The following is a 17,968-nucleotide window of genomic DNA, read 5'->3' as shown; positions in this document are numbered from 1 at the left end:
ACAATCTGCTTGTGATTTAACTACTCTGAACAATTTTGTGTCATCTGCAAATTTGATTATCTCACTCGTCGTATTTCTTTCCAGATCATTTATAAATATATTGAACAGTAAGGGTCCCAATACAGATCCCTGAGGCACTCCACTGTCCACTCCCTTCCACTGAGAAAATTGCCCATTCAATCCTACTCTCTGTTTCCTGTCTTTTAGCCAGTTTGCAATCCACGAAAGGACATCGCCACCTATCCCATGACTTTTTACTTTTCCTAGAAGCCTCTCATGAGGAACTTTGTCAAACGCCTTCTGAAAATCCAAGTATACTATATCTACTGGTTCACCTTTATCCACATGTTTATTAACTCCTTCAAAAAGGTGAAGCAGATTTGTGAGGCAAGTAGATATAGTATACTTGGATTTTCAGAAGGCGTTTGACAAAGTTCCTCATGAGAGGCTTCTAGGAAAAGTAAAAATGTTGCCCTGGGTAAAGCCATGCTGACTTTGTTCCATTAAACCATGTCTTTCTATATGTTCTGTGATTTTGATGTAGATCATGACCTCCATCGAATTTTATGAGGATTTAAAAATGTGCAATGTGGATGAGCTATGCCAAAGGCCCTGACGAGGCAGAAGTCTTGATTTACTGGTTTGAGCTATTTTATCTTTTGACTCCATTTGTCACTCGTCAGAATAGCTGCTATTTCCTTTGGTCAGTATAAGAATTTGGTGCAGCAGATTTGCTCTCTCCAGACCTATGGTACCTGAATGTAATCCACTCTGAAGTGCCTGAAAAGCGTACTATAAATCAAATAAACCTGTGTGAAAATTTCAGCTTAAGTCATAAACTAGCCTTCTACAGGACAAATTTACAAATCACTAAAGCAGAGCATAAATTTGACAACTGCGGTTTCTGCTCATTAGCTCAGGACTGTAATACAGGCCTAAATGGAAGTGCAAGACCAGGGTCTTCTCACCTTTATGCAGTGTCGTACTTTGATAAGCATAACAACAAATCCCAGTTTGAGGAATTGTGTGAGGACCTCTCTTAAGAATATGGTTTACATATATTTTATATGTATGTGAGATGAAAATAGATTAGGTTGAATAATTTCTCACCTTTGTCTTCGCGACTTTTTCTAAAGCATATAAAGACGTAGCCCACTTTCATCTTCTCTTCTGCAAACTCCAACAGTGCCAATAACCTGCCAAAGAACAGAGAGATGAAAACTACATATCAGTCTTACCAGGTGTCAGTCCTAAACAGATAAGATGGGAGCTTTCAAGTAAGTCATGGACATCTGATAAGGAGAATCAGAAACCAAAGGGGAAAAAGAATAAAATAAATAAATCAATCAATTTTACTTGCCAACAAAAAGAAACCCCAATATCGCCACCCGGTTCTTCTGAAGTGCTGAAAGAGCCACATTCACGTGAGCACAGGTTTATGGAAAGATGCTAAGTCACAATTTTATTTTTTGGTCTAATAGTTCCTCCTCTCTCATTTTTTTCTTCCAGCTCAGTCAGAACGAGTGCTAGAATCCTGATGCCATATGCCTTCATTTACAACTAACTGGTGATTTCCCTATTTTAACTGACCCTCCCTTCCACTTATCTTAGTCCGTTCTGAGGCTGGGAGCCATGCATCAGGGCATTTTCCAGAACCCTGTATCCTGGGCTCTTAACTCTGACCACTAGATGGCAGCTCGACTGCTTCTCCCCATTCTGTGGGTTGCAAATTCTGCCTCTGCAGCATCCTCGTCAACCCTAAATGCAAAAACACCTCACCCAGGAAACAAATCGGAAACCTTCTGTATAGCAGTACACAGACTCACTCCACTAGCCAAAATTTGATCTGTTATTCAATGCAAGCCTATACAATCTAGTAGCAGTAATTGGGATTTTTTGTACAGAAGTAATTTGGCCATTAGGAGGGTAATTTTCAAATATCCTACACGCATTGTGTGCCAAATATGCGCAAAGGTTAAACTAATTTTCAAAGCTAACTTGCACATATAAAATTTCTTTAAAAATTAACCCATCAAATTTAGCTCACACAAGTTACACTTGCTATTTGATGCATACAAAATGTTCCTAAAAATGTATGCACATGGTCAAATCTTACAATGTATGCACATTAAGTTCAAACCCCCCCACCATCTCTGTCCCCAGGAATGCCTTTAACTCAGTCCAGGTAAACTTATGTGGGACATTTTGGGCTGGCAATTTGGTAAAAGGTCACCCACAGAAGTCCCTTTGAAAATTACCCCCCCTGTGACAAACGGTTAAAATATTTAAAATAAGTATAAAGATAAGTAATTGTATAAAGTTCAAAAACAACCCTTTCAAAATGTACTTCAGTTATACAGGGGATTCAAATTTGAAAAGCAGTCAGTAGATTTAAAATAGATCAATAAATCAGATTAAAAAAAAGAAAAAAAAAAAAAAGAGGCATTATCACCCAGGACAGATGTTTGTCTGGTGTGCAGCTGGCTGTGCAGAAAGTTCTGACATGCAATATTAAAGCAAAGACAGGTAAGTAAAACATGTTCTATAGTTAGAGCTGTGTCAAGTGTTCACACACTGGCGTGTCCTCACCCCTTGGAAAAACGTAGCCGATGCAGGAGTTTCCACCTGAGAATCCTCCTTGATGAACTTGTAAACATTCTGTCCTAATAGCATTCTGCTATAGACGATGGAAGGACAGCCAAAGTAAAAAAGAAATCCAGTTTTCCGGTGGTGATACAGAATAGACATAGAATTTAAAAAAAAAAAAAGATTTTCCTTACCTCCCGCATGCTAAAAACTAAACAACTAGATAAAGGGAACAGAGTGCAGGGTCTCATTTATATAAATAAAAAACGGAGGTTTCTGTGTACATCAAGTCCCTAGTATCAAGGTTCCCTTTGAGCACATAAGGCAAAAACATATGGGAGTGGAATTCTAAGAATCTAATCTTTAAAATGAGAGACTGGGAAATAAAACATTTGTTAGCTTGTTCACATTTGAATAGGTTATAAACTTATTACAGAAATAAGTTATTGAATTCACAGAGGACAATCTGATTTTAAATTTAGTTATTCCTTTGCACTTCTGAGCCATAAATGAAGAAATCCTCAGGATTCTGTCACTGCCAATGGAGAAATTACTTACCTGATAATTTCATTTTCCTTAGTGTAGACAGATGGACTCAGGACCAATGGGTATAGTGTGCTCCTGATAGCAGTTGGAGACGGAGTCAGATTTCAATCTGACGTCACCACCAGTACATATACCCCTGCAGGAAGATCTGCTCTTCTGTATTCTCTTCGAAAAGCAATTGCGGATATATGTGCGCCTGGATAACTTGATTAACTTGATTAACTTGGGTTAACGTGATTAACGTGATTAACGTGAACTGGTTGATGCTTGTTAGAGCTGGAGACCGCCAGTGCACTCAACCGAGAAATGCTGACACCCGGTAACTATGGGTGTCTTAACGAGAGGAAAGCATGGCTTACCCGTGTTTGTCTTGCTCTCGGGGATTGTCACCCGAGGTTCCGTGTTTGGTGGCAGCCGTGGGCGGGATACTAAGTCCATCTGTCTACACTAAGGAAAACGAAATTCAGGTAAGTAATTTCTCCATTTCCTAGTGTGTAGCAGATGGACTCAGGACTCAGGACCGATGGGATGTACAAAAGCTACTCCCGAACCGGGTGGGAGGCTGCCAGTGGCCCACTTAGTACTGCCCTTGCGAATGCTGTATTCTCCCGCGCCTGGATCTCCAGGCGGTAGAACCTGGAGAAGGTGTGAATGGAGGACCATGTCGCTGCCTGACAGATCTCGGCGGGTGACAGCATCTTGGTTTCTGCCCAGGATACTGCTTGGGCTCTAGTGGAATGGGCCTTGACCTGTAGGGGCAGAGTCTTGCCTGTCTCTACGTAGGCCACCTTGATTACTTCTTTGATCCAGCGGACTATGGTTGCCCATGAGGCCGCTTCCCCTTGTTTCTTTCCACTGTGAAGGACGAATAGGTGGTCCGTCTTTCGTATGGATTCCGACCTTTCTAGGTATTGGACTAGGAATCTGCTGTCGTTAAGCTGGCGAAGCCGGCGAGATTCTTTAGAGTCTCTTCTGGAGATGGCAGCGAGATGGTTTGGTTTAGGTGGAAGTGAGAAACCACTTTTGGGAGGAAGGAGGGGACCGTGCGTAGCTGTATGGATCCCAGTGTGAACCTGAGGACTGGTTCTCGGCAGGATAGTGCTTGAAGTTCGGAGATGCGACGGGCCGAACATATTGCCACTAGGAATGCAGTCTTCAAGGTTATGAGTCGTAGGGATAGACCTCGGATAGGTCTGCAGGAGGCTCCTGCTAGGAAGTCTAGTACTAGATTGAGGTTCCATAGGGGTACCAGCCACTTTAGGGGTGGACGAATCTGCTTGACCCCTCTAAGGAAGCGGGAGACGTCCAGTTGAGACGCTAGGCTGGTGCCTTCTCCTTTGGCTCCAAAGCAGGCCATTGCAGCCGCCTGAACCTTGATGGAGTTGAAAGACAATCCCTTCTGTAATCCGTCCTGCAGAAATTCCAGGATTGTGGAAATTTTGACTGTCGTGGAAGGATGTCGTGGTCTTCGCACCAAGCTTCAAATATTCTCCATATTCGTATGTAGATCAGTGATGTGGAGAACTTGCATGCTTGGAGCAAGGAGTCAATCACCGCCCTCGAGTTTCCGCTCTTCTTCAGGCATGTCCGGTGTACTACCTGTGGACCCGGACTCCTGGGGAGGGCCTTGACCTGGTTCTCCCAGAGCCTCCTCTTACGTCAGCACAGGGCCGGGCCTCTTCATGCTGCGCAGAGCTTATCTGGCAGGCTGGGCAGAAGGCTTGTGCTTTGACCTTCTTGTCCGGTGGTGCCATGGTTTGTACACGTAGGGTAGCAGAAAATCCCTTTTATGCATGTACCGGGAGGCTTAGTTATGCGCTCCGGGTGTGCTGAAGATGTGCATGTAGGCCAGGGTGTGCGCCGCTGTGCGCACCAACCTAACTTATGCGCCCGGCACTGTTGAGCGCGTGGCTGTGCGCCCGGCCCCTTCGTGCGCGCATGGCACTTATGCGCGTGCCGATGTGTGCACAAGTAAGATGTGCACCCGGCTCGTCTCTGTGCGCACAGCTTGGATAGGCGGAAAAGACGGTGATCAAGGGGAAATGGTGTCGGCGACCACACGAGCAATATGGCGACCACCTCGGAGGGTCTCCAAGTGGGAGGACCCTCGTATCGGATCGAGGTCTAGCCCGGATGGGGCTGATCAACCCGATAGCAGACGCCGACTGGCGACCCGTGCGGCTTTCCGAGCCTCGGAGACTGGAAACTTTAAAAACGTTTTCTACCTTACCTTGTCTCGGCATTTCCCGGAATTGTTCCAGGCGGTCTCCTGCTGCGGGGGGAGAGGGAAAGGTACCTTCACCGCCGCACTCAGTGCTGCAACTGCTGCCTCTAAGCCGCTCCATTTGCCGGGGGATAAGTCCACGCCGGGAACCGGCTGCCGGACAGAGGCCTACCTCTGAGGGACCTCGGAAATCACCTCAGGAATTCTCAACTGGGGGAGGGACCCGTAGGTATCACCGCAGGAGAGCAGGGCTCGTCTGTAAGGTAAGATTTCTTCTTGTTTGTAGTTTTCTTTGGTTTGAATACTCTAACGCTGTGCAAGCGTGTATAAAGTCACGAACTGCTATGGAGTCAGAGAAATACTGGAGAGCAGAGCTTCCTGCAGGGGTATATGTACTAGTGGTGACGTCAGACTGAAATCTTGACTCAGTCTCAAACTGCTGTCAGGAGCACACTATACCCTAGGAAAGGCCAGATTTAAGATTTTGGCGCCCATAGGCAGGAGTAGAGAGCAGGGAAGTGGGAAGCCCAGAGTGCCAATGGTAAAACCCCTTAAAGTGGCACTGGTATGCAGCTCGAAAACAAACAAAAACAACGGTTCTTCTTTATCCTGGGCATTTGGTGTTGAAGGTATTTGACAATCTCTAAATCTGGGCCTGGCCACTGCCCTCTTTTCCCTCACAGTCTGTTTTAAAGTGGGCCAGAGAGACATAAGAACATAAGAAAATGCCATACTGGGTCAGACCAAGGGTCCATCAAGCCCAGCATCCTGTTTCCAACAGTGGCCAATCCAAGCCACAAGAACCTGGCAAGTACCCAAGATCCTTGGCTTTAAACAAACAAATAAAGAATTTAACATTCTGTACGTATACATTTCAGGGCAGTGCCATCTTCCTGAGTGCAGAGGATACAGGCTTCACAGTAGCGTAGCCTCTGTTATGCCAACTCAACATTACATTGCAAATCCCCCCTCCCCCACCCAAGATTTGCCTCTTTTGTGATATAATACTAAGAAATATGGCTCTTCTTAGGACGGGGCTAGGAGGAGCCCTCACATTCTAAAGAGGAGGAAATAAAAAGTCCATCCAAGCTGTGTGTGTTACAACATTAGGGAGGCAGGTTACGATGCTGTGGTAAAGATCAGAAAAGATCAGTCTGTTTAGGGTGGGCGTTGTCCTATGTCTTGAAGTTCATGCTTCCTGACAGGATCACATCTCCTTTGAGAAACAAAGCAAAGTAAACCCCAAATCAGAGGTTGGCAGTTGAAGTCACTGGATGCTAATAGAGTAAAAAGTATTTACAGTGCAATTCTAAACCCATAGAGCAATAGCCAAATACCAAAAACAACAAAAGGTGAAAAATTCAGAAGCTACAGTGCAAATGCAGTTAACGTTTTTTTGTTTTTAGCTTTTTATTAAAATGTTTCGCAAGATTACAAAGAAGTAGCTTTGCACAGATGCATAGAGTTTAACAAAGGAACAAGTCAATTAGAAAAGCAAGCACATGCTACAGAAATCATACAAAAACACTCTACTCACTGAATTCAGACTTTCCAACTTATTAGACAGGGGGGGGGGGGGGGGGAGGAGAGAAAACATAAGAGAAACAAACTATAAAAATATACCAGGAAGAGACCTTTGCATGAAACCCAACCCTATTATACATAAGGATTGTCAAAACTTAAATCAGGAATGCACTGGAGAAATGGCCAGCTTCCTTCTATCAATAAAAGATCTGAGCTGCTCTGGTACAAAAAAAAAAAAAAAAATAGCATTCATTCTTAAATTTAATGGCACACTTGCAAGGATATCCGAGTAGGAACGAAGCCCCCAAGCCCTGAACCTCTGAGCACTGGGCCAGAAAATTCCTGCGTTTCTCTTGGGTAACTCTAGGCAGGTCAGGATAATTCTTGACCTGATGTCCCAGAAAATCCACCACCATATTTTTAAAGTAGCTTTTCATAATGTCAAACACATCATGCTCTTTATAAAAGGAAACTAATAATGCTGCCCTTTAAAATTATTTCAAGAGAAGTAGATTCAAGAAACTTGAGTTAAATTGGACATATCCAAAGAAACCGGAGGGGCATCACCCTGGCTAGGATATTTCTTAAAAGGAAGGAAATACATTTTATTTACAACAGGGATAGACTCTACAGGTAGTTGTAATGTGTCCACAAAACTCCCTGAAAGTCGCTTTGGGCAATTCACCCATAACCGTAGGAAAAATTAGTGAACCGCGGGTTATGAGATCTCAATTGGTTTTCCAGCAATTCCATTCTACGAGCTGAAAACCCACATTCGTGGATCACAGTGGCATTTACAGATTCCATTTTAGAAACAGCACTTTCCAGTAACCTGATTTTCTCTGAATGGTCAGACGCAGTTCTTTGATGATCCTGAACAAGATACTCCATTTCCAAAGACAAAGTCTAATTTGGTGTATCATTCAGAAAAAGTTGAAGTGAGACTGGCAATTAAATCGCATGATGCATCCGAAGCCACAACGGCTGGTTTGGGGGTAGGGAAAACCTCTTTCCCCAGCTGACTTGGCAACTGCTGCAGAGACTCCAGCAACATTCCCAACATGGAGGGAATTCACCCCCTCGGTGGATATTCAAAGTGGGAGACTGCTTGCTCCGATAGCCCCGGCTCTCCCCTGTCATGGTTGAACTTCAAACATCACGAGTTCCCTCCACAGAGTCTCTCCTAATGACCTCACCATTCAGCGACACAGACGTGTCAGCGCGGCCGTGAATCCAACAGGCTCAGCGATGCCTCTTTCCCAGCCGAGGGAAGGTCTTCTTTTCCTGACTCAGCAATGGGCGTAATTGCCCGAACAGCTTCTGGGTTGGGGGAAACGCATTCCGTGATAGTCAAATTGTCTCAAGGGGAGAACAGAGTCTGAAGGGAAGACCCGAACTCGATCCTTCTTTTTCGAAGGCATGAAAACAATTTTGAAGGTAAAAATCCAAAAGGAAACAAGAGAGGCGAGCGGACAAGAAACCACTCATGTTGTCATCTTAACTCTTCCCGCAGCCATCGAAATGCAGTTAACTTTTACAATATATCACAACCCAGTTTTCTCAGTTTCTTCTGGTTTTTAGTCTTTAAACAATCTTCAACAAACCAAGAGCTGCTTCATTCCCAGATTTATCAGCTGCTGATTAAACAAAGGGCAGACAGCTTGGATATTGCCCAGGAAGATTAACTGTGTCAAAATGGGGACGTATCAGGAGATAGTTCTAGAAGACTGGGAGAAAATGGGAGAGGGGAACAGTAGTGGGCCAAACTAAAAGGAGCAAATTAAAGGAGCAAACCATAAATTGCTATGACAGTAATTAATAAGCAGTAGTAGCTTGTGATCTGTTTAATGTTTGGGTATTTGCCAGGTACTTGTGACTTGGATTGGCCACTGTTGGAAACAGGATACCGGGCTTGATGGACCCTTCGTCTGACCCAGTATGGCATATCTTATGTTCTTATGAAAGGATTTTTAATATAATGTACTTTAATTATATCTGTGCACATATGTGCTTTGAAAAATATAACACAGGTGTGATAATAGTTAATAAAAAGTAAAACTAATCTGGACACAGGGTGGCAACAAAGTCCAAATCAGTGAGTCCCTTGTATTTCCCAAGTTTCATGTTCACAGTATAATTACTAAGAAATACAAGTGAAATCAGAGAGCTGCTTAGTAATTACCATCCTTGAAAGTTAGACATAATGACAACAAAACTCACTTTGAGCATTTCCAATTCACATTTACACAGATATCCATTCCATGCCATCTTTTATGCCTCAGGTCCTGAAGGTATAACAATTAACTTACCCTTCTTTGCTTCCATCAGCTAACAGACCATCAGGGATTTCCACAAAGAGGCTCTGATTAGACAGCACTGCCTCCCAGGAAGACACTTTCACATCTGTAACCTTGTATTGAAAGTGGATTGGATGAGGTTTCCCATCATGCACCTGGAGATCCTGGGTAACTGTGAGCTTCTCGTCCTTAATAGGTTAAAAGGATAGAGAAAAGAAAAAGATAAGGAAGCGAAATAAATTGTTATGAACAGTAAACCTCACAGAACTCATTCCTAAGCATGGCACAATGATGTACTGTGGTAGGTTTCATTTCTTACAGTTGAGCATATAATAATGCTGGCAAGATAAGCCATGCTCTCTCCATATATCAAGCCTTGTGCAAATTTTGCACAAGTCAGTTTGAAATATCTCTACTAAACAGGAATATATATACCCAACAGCAAACCAAAGGAAGAAGATGCGGGTGTGAAATTTCAATTAGTTTGTTACTGGAGAACTGTATTTACTGCTTTGTTATATAAAGCACACGTGTTGGTTTTGTTATGCCAAATTACTTTTATTGACTTTATCATAGATAATTACTACAAAAAGCAGTACAACAGTTGGGTAGAGACAACGAGTCTGTTGTCTGAAAATCTACATGAAAAACAAAGCATTCCTGTAAACCATAGTGTTTGGACAAAGTAGGAACCAAGTCATGTAATCTCACTGTTTCATGAACAAGTTGCCTATTTTCTAATAAGCTTCAATTTTTTTTGCTTGCTATGTTATCTTGTTGCACATCTTGCGATCACTGATACATACCTGTGGGATCTAGCCAAGTCCAGTCTTAGTACACAGACGAAGTACAAGATTAGGTAAGAAATCAAATTCAGACTCTTTCAAATTTTTTAGATTATTGAAAGTTAGTCTACTCTAACACTACATTCCCTACTGACTCAATAAAACAGTTACTTACCTATAACAGGTGTTCTCCTAGGATAGTAGGATGTTAGTGCTCACACATGGACATCAATCCATGCGGGCTTCCTCTTCAGTCTCGTAACACAGAATTACAATAAAAATAAAACAAACCTTAGGAGAAACCCAACTCTGTGGGGTAGTGGGCAGGTTTTCTGAGGACTAACATCCTGCTGTCCTAGGAGAACACCTGTTACAAGTAAGCAACTCTTCTTTCTCCTAGGACAAGCAGGATGGTAGTCTTCAAACATGGGTGAATCACTAGCTACAGGCTACTCGAACACAAAGGGGACCAACGAACATCAACTAGGTGCCAACGGGCACAACCACCTCAGTGCTGTTGGTAACACCAGGGGGGGGGGGGGGGGGGGAGGGGAAGAGACAGCCTGAGCCCAAACAGGCCCTAGGTAGGGACAGTTGGGTTCTACAGCTCAAACAAGTTCTGAAGGACAGACTGGCCAAACCTACTGTCACATCGACCATCCCTATCCAGACAGCAGTGAGATGCGAATGTGTGGAGAGAACTCCATGTCGCAGCCTTGGAGATTTCCTCCATGGGAACTGCTTGCAAGTGGGCCACAGACGTTGCCATGGCTCTGACAGAATAAGCCTTGACATGACCCCCCCAAGATGCAATCCTGCCTGGGCATAACAGAAGGAGATGCAATCTGCTAGCCAACTGTCTGCTTGGCAACGGCAACTCCCAATCTATTCCTGTCAAAAGAAATAAAAAAAGTTGGATGGTCCATCTATGGGCTTCTGTCCTCTCCAGATAGAAGGCTAAGGCTCTCTTGCAATCCAAACGGTGCAGTGCTTGTTCACCTTGATGCAAATGGGGCCTGGGAAAGTATGTTGGCAGGACAATTGACTGGTTCAGATGGAAATCCATCACCACCTTAGGCAGGAACTTAGGGTGGTCTTGGCATGCACCCTATCATGATAAAACTTGGTATAAAGTGGATAAAGTATAAGGTGGAGCTCGCTGATCCTGAGGGATGAAGTGACCTCCAACAAAAATAAGACCTTCCAGGTCAGTACTTCAGGTCACAGGTGCACAGTGGCTCATCAGCTGAGCTAGCACCACATTGAGATCCCAAGACACAGCGGGAGGCTTCAACTGAAGCAGGCCCCGCATAAAATGTACAACTATAGGTTGTACAGAGATGGACGTACCATCTATAACTTTGTGGTATGCTCCAATCGCACTCAGATGGACTCTAACAAAGCTGGTCTTTAGTGCAGCCTCTGACAGGCAAAGAAGGTAATCAAGCAGTTTTTGTGTTGCACAGGAGAATGGATCTAAGGTCTTTTGCTCACACCACACAGAAAACCTCCTCCACTTCAGTCCATAGGACTTTCTAGTGGAAGGCTCCTAGAAGCTACCAGGACCCAAGACATTTTCGGAGAGATCCAGTAGCTGCAGAATCAGCCTCTTGACATCCAGGCTGTGAGTAACAGGGCTTGAAGACTGGGATGCCGCAGCCTGCCCTGATCCTGTGTGATGAGATCTGGGGAAGTCCTGATCGGTTTCTGGAAGGACAACGTCCGAAGGAATAGAAACCAGATCTGTCTCGGCCAATGAGGAGCTCTGAGTATCATAGTCCCTCGGTCCTCTCGTAAAGTCTTCATTACTAGAGGAAGCGGAGGATGTGTACACAGAAGACACTTGCCCCAATGGCCAGCAAAGGCATCTAAAGCAGGTTTACCGTCTGACCCTACAGAGAGCAGATCTAAGTTATCTTCCTGTTGCAGGGGGACATGAACCAGTCCACATCTGGGTTCCCCCAGAGGATGATGATCCAGTTCGCTACCCCCTCGTCGAACGACCACTCATAGGGTCTGAAGGTCCGACTCAGCCTGTCCACTATGCCATTCTTCGACCTGCCCAGACATGGCCCGAAGCACCATGTCATGGGACAGAGTACAGGACCAGATCTGGACCACTTCCTGACACAGGAGGTATGACCCCGTGCCTCCCTGCTTGTTGACATACCACATGGCTACCTGGTTGTTGGCTTGGATCAGGACAATTTTGTTGGACAGCTGATCCCTGAAATCACAGAGTGTACCTGATCGTCCGGAGCTCCAGAAAGTTGATTTGTACTTCCTGAGTGGACTACAGATCCTGGATGCGAAGGAACCCCTCTACATGAGCTCCCCACCCCTGGGTGGATGCATCTGTGGTAAGGACACTTTGGGTAGGGCATTTAGGAGGTAATGCGGGCAATGAGCATAGCCCCCCTGAAAAGCATTCCTCCCAAGGGCATCCAGTGCTCTGTGCTCTCTCCCCAGGGATGCCAAGGCATGGGTCCAAGAGCGCTTGGCCTTCTTAAGAGCAGGTCTGACCACTACCGATTGGTGTGCCAGATGAGGTTTGTCGAATCCAGTAGCTTTTTGGAAGAGGTAAACTCATCCGCCTTCCTGTTCACAGAACGAAACATGAGGGGGTGCTCCCAAATTCTCAACAGTAAGTCCTTAAAGATCTCGTGCACCGGAACCGCCACAATCTCTTTAGGAGCCTCCATAAACGGGAGGATCACTAGAATCCTGTGCCGAGCATCTTCCTCAGTCATTAACCAAAATGGGATGGTCTTCACCATCACCAGCATAAATCCTGCGAAGGGCAGGTAATCAGGGGGAGAACTTCTTCGCTCCTCTGGAGGAGAAGGTTCTAAGGGGAGACCCGAGTCCTCTGAGGAGTATTCCATAGTGTCACCCCCCCCCCCAGGGGTCATCTTCACTATAATCCACAGGGGATGGGGCCCTAGGTGCTTGGCCTTTGTCCAGAGGCCTAGGCACCAGTGGCACTGGCGCCAGACCCGGCAAAGTTGGAGGAGGACTACAGACCGCAGGGCCGTCACCGGCACTGACGGGGCTTCCTTGGAGAAGGAACCAGCAACAACCACTGCATTAGTCGGGGGAAGTATCAGTGCCCAGCAGGGCATCAATAGCTCCCCAGGAACCTACTCCAGCTGGGTCGGTAACACACCAATGAGCATATTGAGACACTCCAGCAGTGGTTCCAGCAGGGACAGCCTGGGCACCGATACTGTTTGTGCCACCGGCTTGATGCTCCGAGCGCCCGATCAACTACCAGCTGGACTCTCACTTTTTTTTTTTAAAGCAACAACATGAGCTCAGAAACCGCAAATCGAAAGCTCCGTGAAAAAAAAAAAAAAGAGAGACTGAAGAGGAACCCTGTGTGGATTAATGCATGCTCAGTGTACCTAGTCAAAGTTCCAAAAACTCTGACATACGTTTTCCATGCAGGGCTCCATCCGATGATTTCACCCATTTATGAGGGCTACCATCCTGCTTGTCCTAGGAGCACTTTATTGTAAATGTTGCTCGTTTACAATAAAGCTGTAGAGCTGTATTATGATCTTTTTTCCTCCCCATAAAACCATAGCAATAAGTTATATAGACTGAAAATGGGAGTGCTTAATAGTCATCAAAACAGATATTTGCCTGAGGCTACACACCCGTTTCCTAATTGTACTGCTTCTTCTCTTGAGTTTACTCTTAGGTATCATTTTATACTGATATACTACAGATATTTAATTATGGGCATGGCCAGATTACTTGAAAAGTCTAGTAATATTTCCTTCAAGTTTCCTTTTCAACTGGATGTGGATGGCCCTTGATTTTCTTAGATTTTTAAGAGCCGGAGTGGCTAGGTAGGAGGAAATTAAAAATAAAACTTCTTTAACTCCTACATCTTCTCTGGAATTAAGAATTGGCTTCTCCCCTGCCAATAAGCTTGCTTATTGGCAGGGGAGAAGCAAAACAACCGATAAGGGCTGTATAACATAGTCTGGGTAAAACAAATAAGCATGGGTGTAGCTTGCTTATTGCGGCGGCTACTACCCCTAACTAATCAAGCTAGATATTTCACTTGGATGCAGCTCCATCACTGCTCTCTACATTAAAGGTGGGGGTGGAAGGGAAATAGAACCAAGAGCTAAGAGAAACAGATAAGTATGAGAAAAAAATGTGTGAAGCTTGCTGGGCAGACTGGATGGGCCGTTTGGTCTTCTTCTGCCGTCATTTCTATGTTTCTATGAGGAGGCATAATGGTTCAGTTTTAAAGTATTGTATTAAAGATACTAGGCTCAGAAAACTTATTATAAAAACACTGATCAGTACAGGAATTGTGCTTAGATTTTATGATGGATGATGTATAGAAAAGGAATGGTAGGAATACTGAATGGAGTTCAAACTAATGACACATCTAGCATATTGGAGATCTCTGTAATATGAAGACTTTTGTAAAATGACATACTGCCATCAAATATAAACGGATGAACATTTTACATTCTGTGTTACGAAAACTGAATGCTATACCCAAAAGCTAAGCAAAGGAGAATATGAGCATGCACGTCGCTTCTTGGCAAATTTGTCTTTTTCCTCGCCCGAGGTCCTCAAGCAGCATCATTGCCAATTGAGCACAAAATGAAATTCATTAAAATGGACAAGATGCTAAAACAACATTTATACATCCATGCAATAACATTCACCTAGACTTAGCATTAATCCCCTCCAACTTAGCATTAATTCCCTCCAACTGGAGCTCGTTGGCTCCAGTTGGAGGGAAGGGGGTTCAGCATGCCGAGGGCCTGGAGCTATTTTTTTTTTTTTTTTAAGTACGTATTTTGAATATACTGCAAAATGGCTGGTATTTACAAAAAATTAAAAAAAAAAAAAAAGCTGTTTGGCATTTTTTTCATTCCTTATCTATTTGCATGTTATCCCATGGGGACCCTACCTTTAAGGTGTTCATTAAATAAAACCCACCCTAAGATTTAACTCCGATTTTAGTGCGGGTTTTATTACATTGGCCCCATACTGAATAGCGCAGGTCCCGGAACAGACACTTGCAACACTCTGATAACAACCTCTCTCCATTTGGCAAACTGACCATTCAGTCCTACTCCCCTCTTTCCTGTCTTTTATTCAGTTACCAATCCACAACAGAGCACTGCCTCAAATCCCATCACCTCCCAATTTCTTGGAGGAGTCTCTTATGAGGAACTTTGTCAAAAACCTTATGAAAATTTATATAAACTGCATCAGCGGCTCATCTTCAACTCCATGCTTATTTGTATCTTCAAAAAGTAAATTGGTAAGGCAAGATCTCCTTTTGCAAAAACCATGTTGACTCTCCCCCATTAAACCAAGTCTATGCGATCAATAATTTTGTTTTTAAGAATAGCCTCTACCATTTTGCCTAGTGTCTGCATCAGGCTCACTGGTCTGTAGTTTCCGGGATCACCCCTTTTTAAAACCTGGCATCACATTGGCCACTCCAGTCTTCTGGCACGCTAGCTTTTTTTTTTTTTTAAATGATAGGTTGCAATTTCATGTTGTAGCTTCTTCAGAACTCTGGGGTGAACACTATCCGGTCTTGGAGATTTGTTATTCTTTAATCTGTCAATCTGTTTATTACATTTATTTATTTATTTATTTAAATTTCTTATATACCGGCATTCGCGATGGGAGTCGCATCATGCCGGTTTACAAATAACAAGGTGTGACAACAGAATAAAGACTTAATAACTTAAAAACATTAACATGTGATAGAAGAATAAGGTAGCAGTTACAATAAAACAGGGATAAAATGCAACTTGGAATGAAGAGAAGGCAAAAGAGAGATTAACACTGAGATAACAAAAGAATGACCAAGGTAAATAGAACCAAGGTAAATAAACCTGCCTCATTAAAAAAGAGAGAACATTATTAAAAAACCTGCCTCATTAAAAAAGAGAGAACATATATTACATCCTCCAGTTTCTCACTGATTTCGTTTAGTCGCTCAGTCATCACCATCAAAAAATGTTTCAAATGTGGCTATGACCCAGACATTCTCATTAACTTATGCATTTGGTTTTATGTACTGGTATTCTGGCTCAATCACACCAGTTTACAATAATAAAATACATCATAAATACGTAAAATACTCCTCAATAAAAACAGAGGCATTTAGGTTTTTTTGTTTCCTCTTATCACTCATCTAGCAGCCAAACAGACTCCCTCAGACTCTTTGCTTCGCATGTACTTGAAAAAACGATTGTATTACTTGTTTATACCTTTATGATAAGAAGCTTTCATTTTATTTAAAATTATCAAATTCTCTTAGCTTGATTACTTTTTTTTTTTTGCTTCTAACTTGCCAGTGCTTCTGATCTTCCCTATTTTCCTCATTGGGGTCTGCTTTCCATTTTTTGGGCCCTAATTGCCTCTTCCACATCACCATTAAACCACACCAGCAGCAGTTTGGTTGCTCTATGACCTTTCTTGATACACAGAATACATTTTCTCTGTGCCTCCACAATCTCATTTTAAACGGTGTCCACACCCCCTGAAAGTTGTTAACCTTGTGAATTGCTCCTTTCTGATTTTTCCTAACAAAATTTCCTCACTGTATCATAGTCTCCCTTTTTATATAGTTAAATGCTACTGCGGTTTTCCTTAGTATTTGCCATCCAGTGATTATATCAAATTTTATTTCATTATGATCACTGCTGCCAAGGGGACCCACCACTTTCAGCGTTTCACTGAGAACTAGATCTGCATGAAGCGGTCACCGAGGACATCTAGGAACTGTACCTCCCTTGCATGTCCTGATGTGACATTTAACCAATCAATACCGGGATAATTGAAGTCTTCCACTATTATTGTGTTGCCCATTTTACTGGCCAGTCTAATCTCTGTTAACAGTGTACAATGCGTTTCCTCATCCTGGCCACAAAGGCAGTAATATAGTCTTCTCTTTTTTCCCTTGAAATGTTTATCCATAAGAACTCCAGATTGCAGTTTGTTTCCTGCAAAACCTTTTATCCTGTTTGACACTAAGCTATCCTTAACATATAGAGCCACCCCTCCACGTTGATAAATTTCGTAGTCTAGTATCAGTGTCCCATTGGTAATCCTCCTTCCAACAGGTCTCAGATGCCTATTATGTCGATATCCTCCTACAGCACCGTACATTCCAACTCTCCAGTCTTATTTTTCGCCAGCTTTAAGCGCTCTTTCCCTGAAAGTCCAACTTCCCACCAGCGGATGAAGGTTCCACTGTCAGCACTCCCTCTGGTGTGGTGCTACTTCCTTACAGACCCGTATTAGTCTAGTTTAACCTGTTTACACAAGATCTGCTGCCCTTTCAATGCTCCCTGTTTTTTTTTTTTTCTGCCCACGGTCTCTCTATATCCTTCGGAGCCTAGTTTACTGAAAGACTGAGTACACATATACATAACTTACTGCTGAAATAAGCTTACCTTGTATATCACAGCTGGGAGAGCAGGATCCCTGCTGTCCCCTCGCCCACCGGGGATCTTCAACAGTGGGTGAGGGGCATCAGGAGCACCACAGAGGCCCTGGAACAATGTGCCTACAGCACTGGAGACAGTTACTCAAAGGTAAAATACTACTGCAAAACAAAACAAGAGAACACAGAAAGATTAGCAATAGTGACATTATCCCATCTTACTTTACAAAGCATTTTTCCCTGTTTTATAGCCAAATTTCAAATACTTGTTAAAAACAGTTTGTCAACTCATGGACAGTACAAATAAACTGAAAGCTCATTGTTCTCTTTCACTGTCTGCATATAAAGAGCGAAGACATAAAAATTATAGATTTTGCAACTACTAACCTACTATCAGGCCGATTCAGAAAAACACGCGGGAGAGCTGGCGAGCGCCCACTCTCCCGGCTCGCGATTCAGGAGGGTGGCCTATGCAAATTAGGGCCCGCAGTAAAAGAAGGCGCTAGGGACACTAGCGCGTCCCTAGCGCCTTTTGACAGGAGTGGCAGCTGTCAGCCACGGGTTC

At 43.6% G+C, this 17,968-nt stretch overlaps 1 protein-coding gene across 1 annotated transcript in view; it reads right to left on the bottom strand.

The window, feature by feature from the left end:
- The window catches only part of OAZ2 (ornithine decarboxylase antizyme 2), an 87,564-nt gene that overhangs the window by 13,561 nt on the left and 56,035 nt on the right, over positions 1-17,968 (bottom strand). Inside the window, exons 2-4 of the mRNA XM_029575666.1 lie at positions 17,414-17,547; positions 9,190-9,365; positions 1,111-1,196 (exon numbers count right to left, since the gene is read on the bottom strand). Of these exons, the coding sequence (XP_029431526.1) occupies positions 1,111-1,196; positions 9,190-9,365; positions 17,414-17,547 (396 nt within the window). The remainder of the gene's footprint in view (positions 1-1,110; positions 1,197-9,189; positions 9,366-17,413; positions 17,548-17,968) is intronic.

Source organism: Rhinatrema bivittatum, chromosome 13 (assembly GCF_901001135.1).
Source record: "Rhinatrema bivittatum chromosome 13, aRhiBiv1.1, whole genome shotgun sequence".
NCBI classification, from domain to species: Eukaryota; Metazoa; Chordata; class Amphibia; order Gymnophiona; family Rhinatrematidae; genus Rhinatrema; species Rhinatrema bivittatum.
Note: the sequence above shows the minus strand (reverse complement) of the source record. Positions and strands in the feature narration are given on the sequence as shown.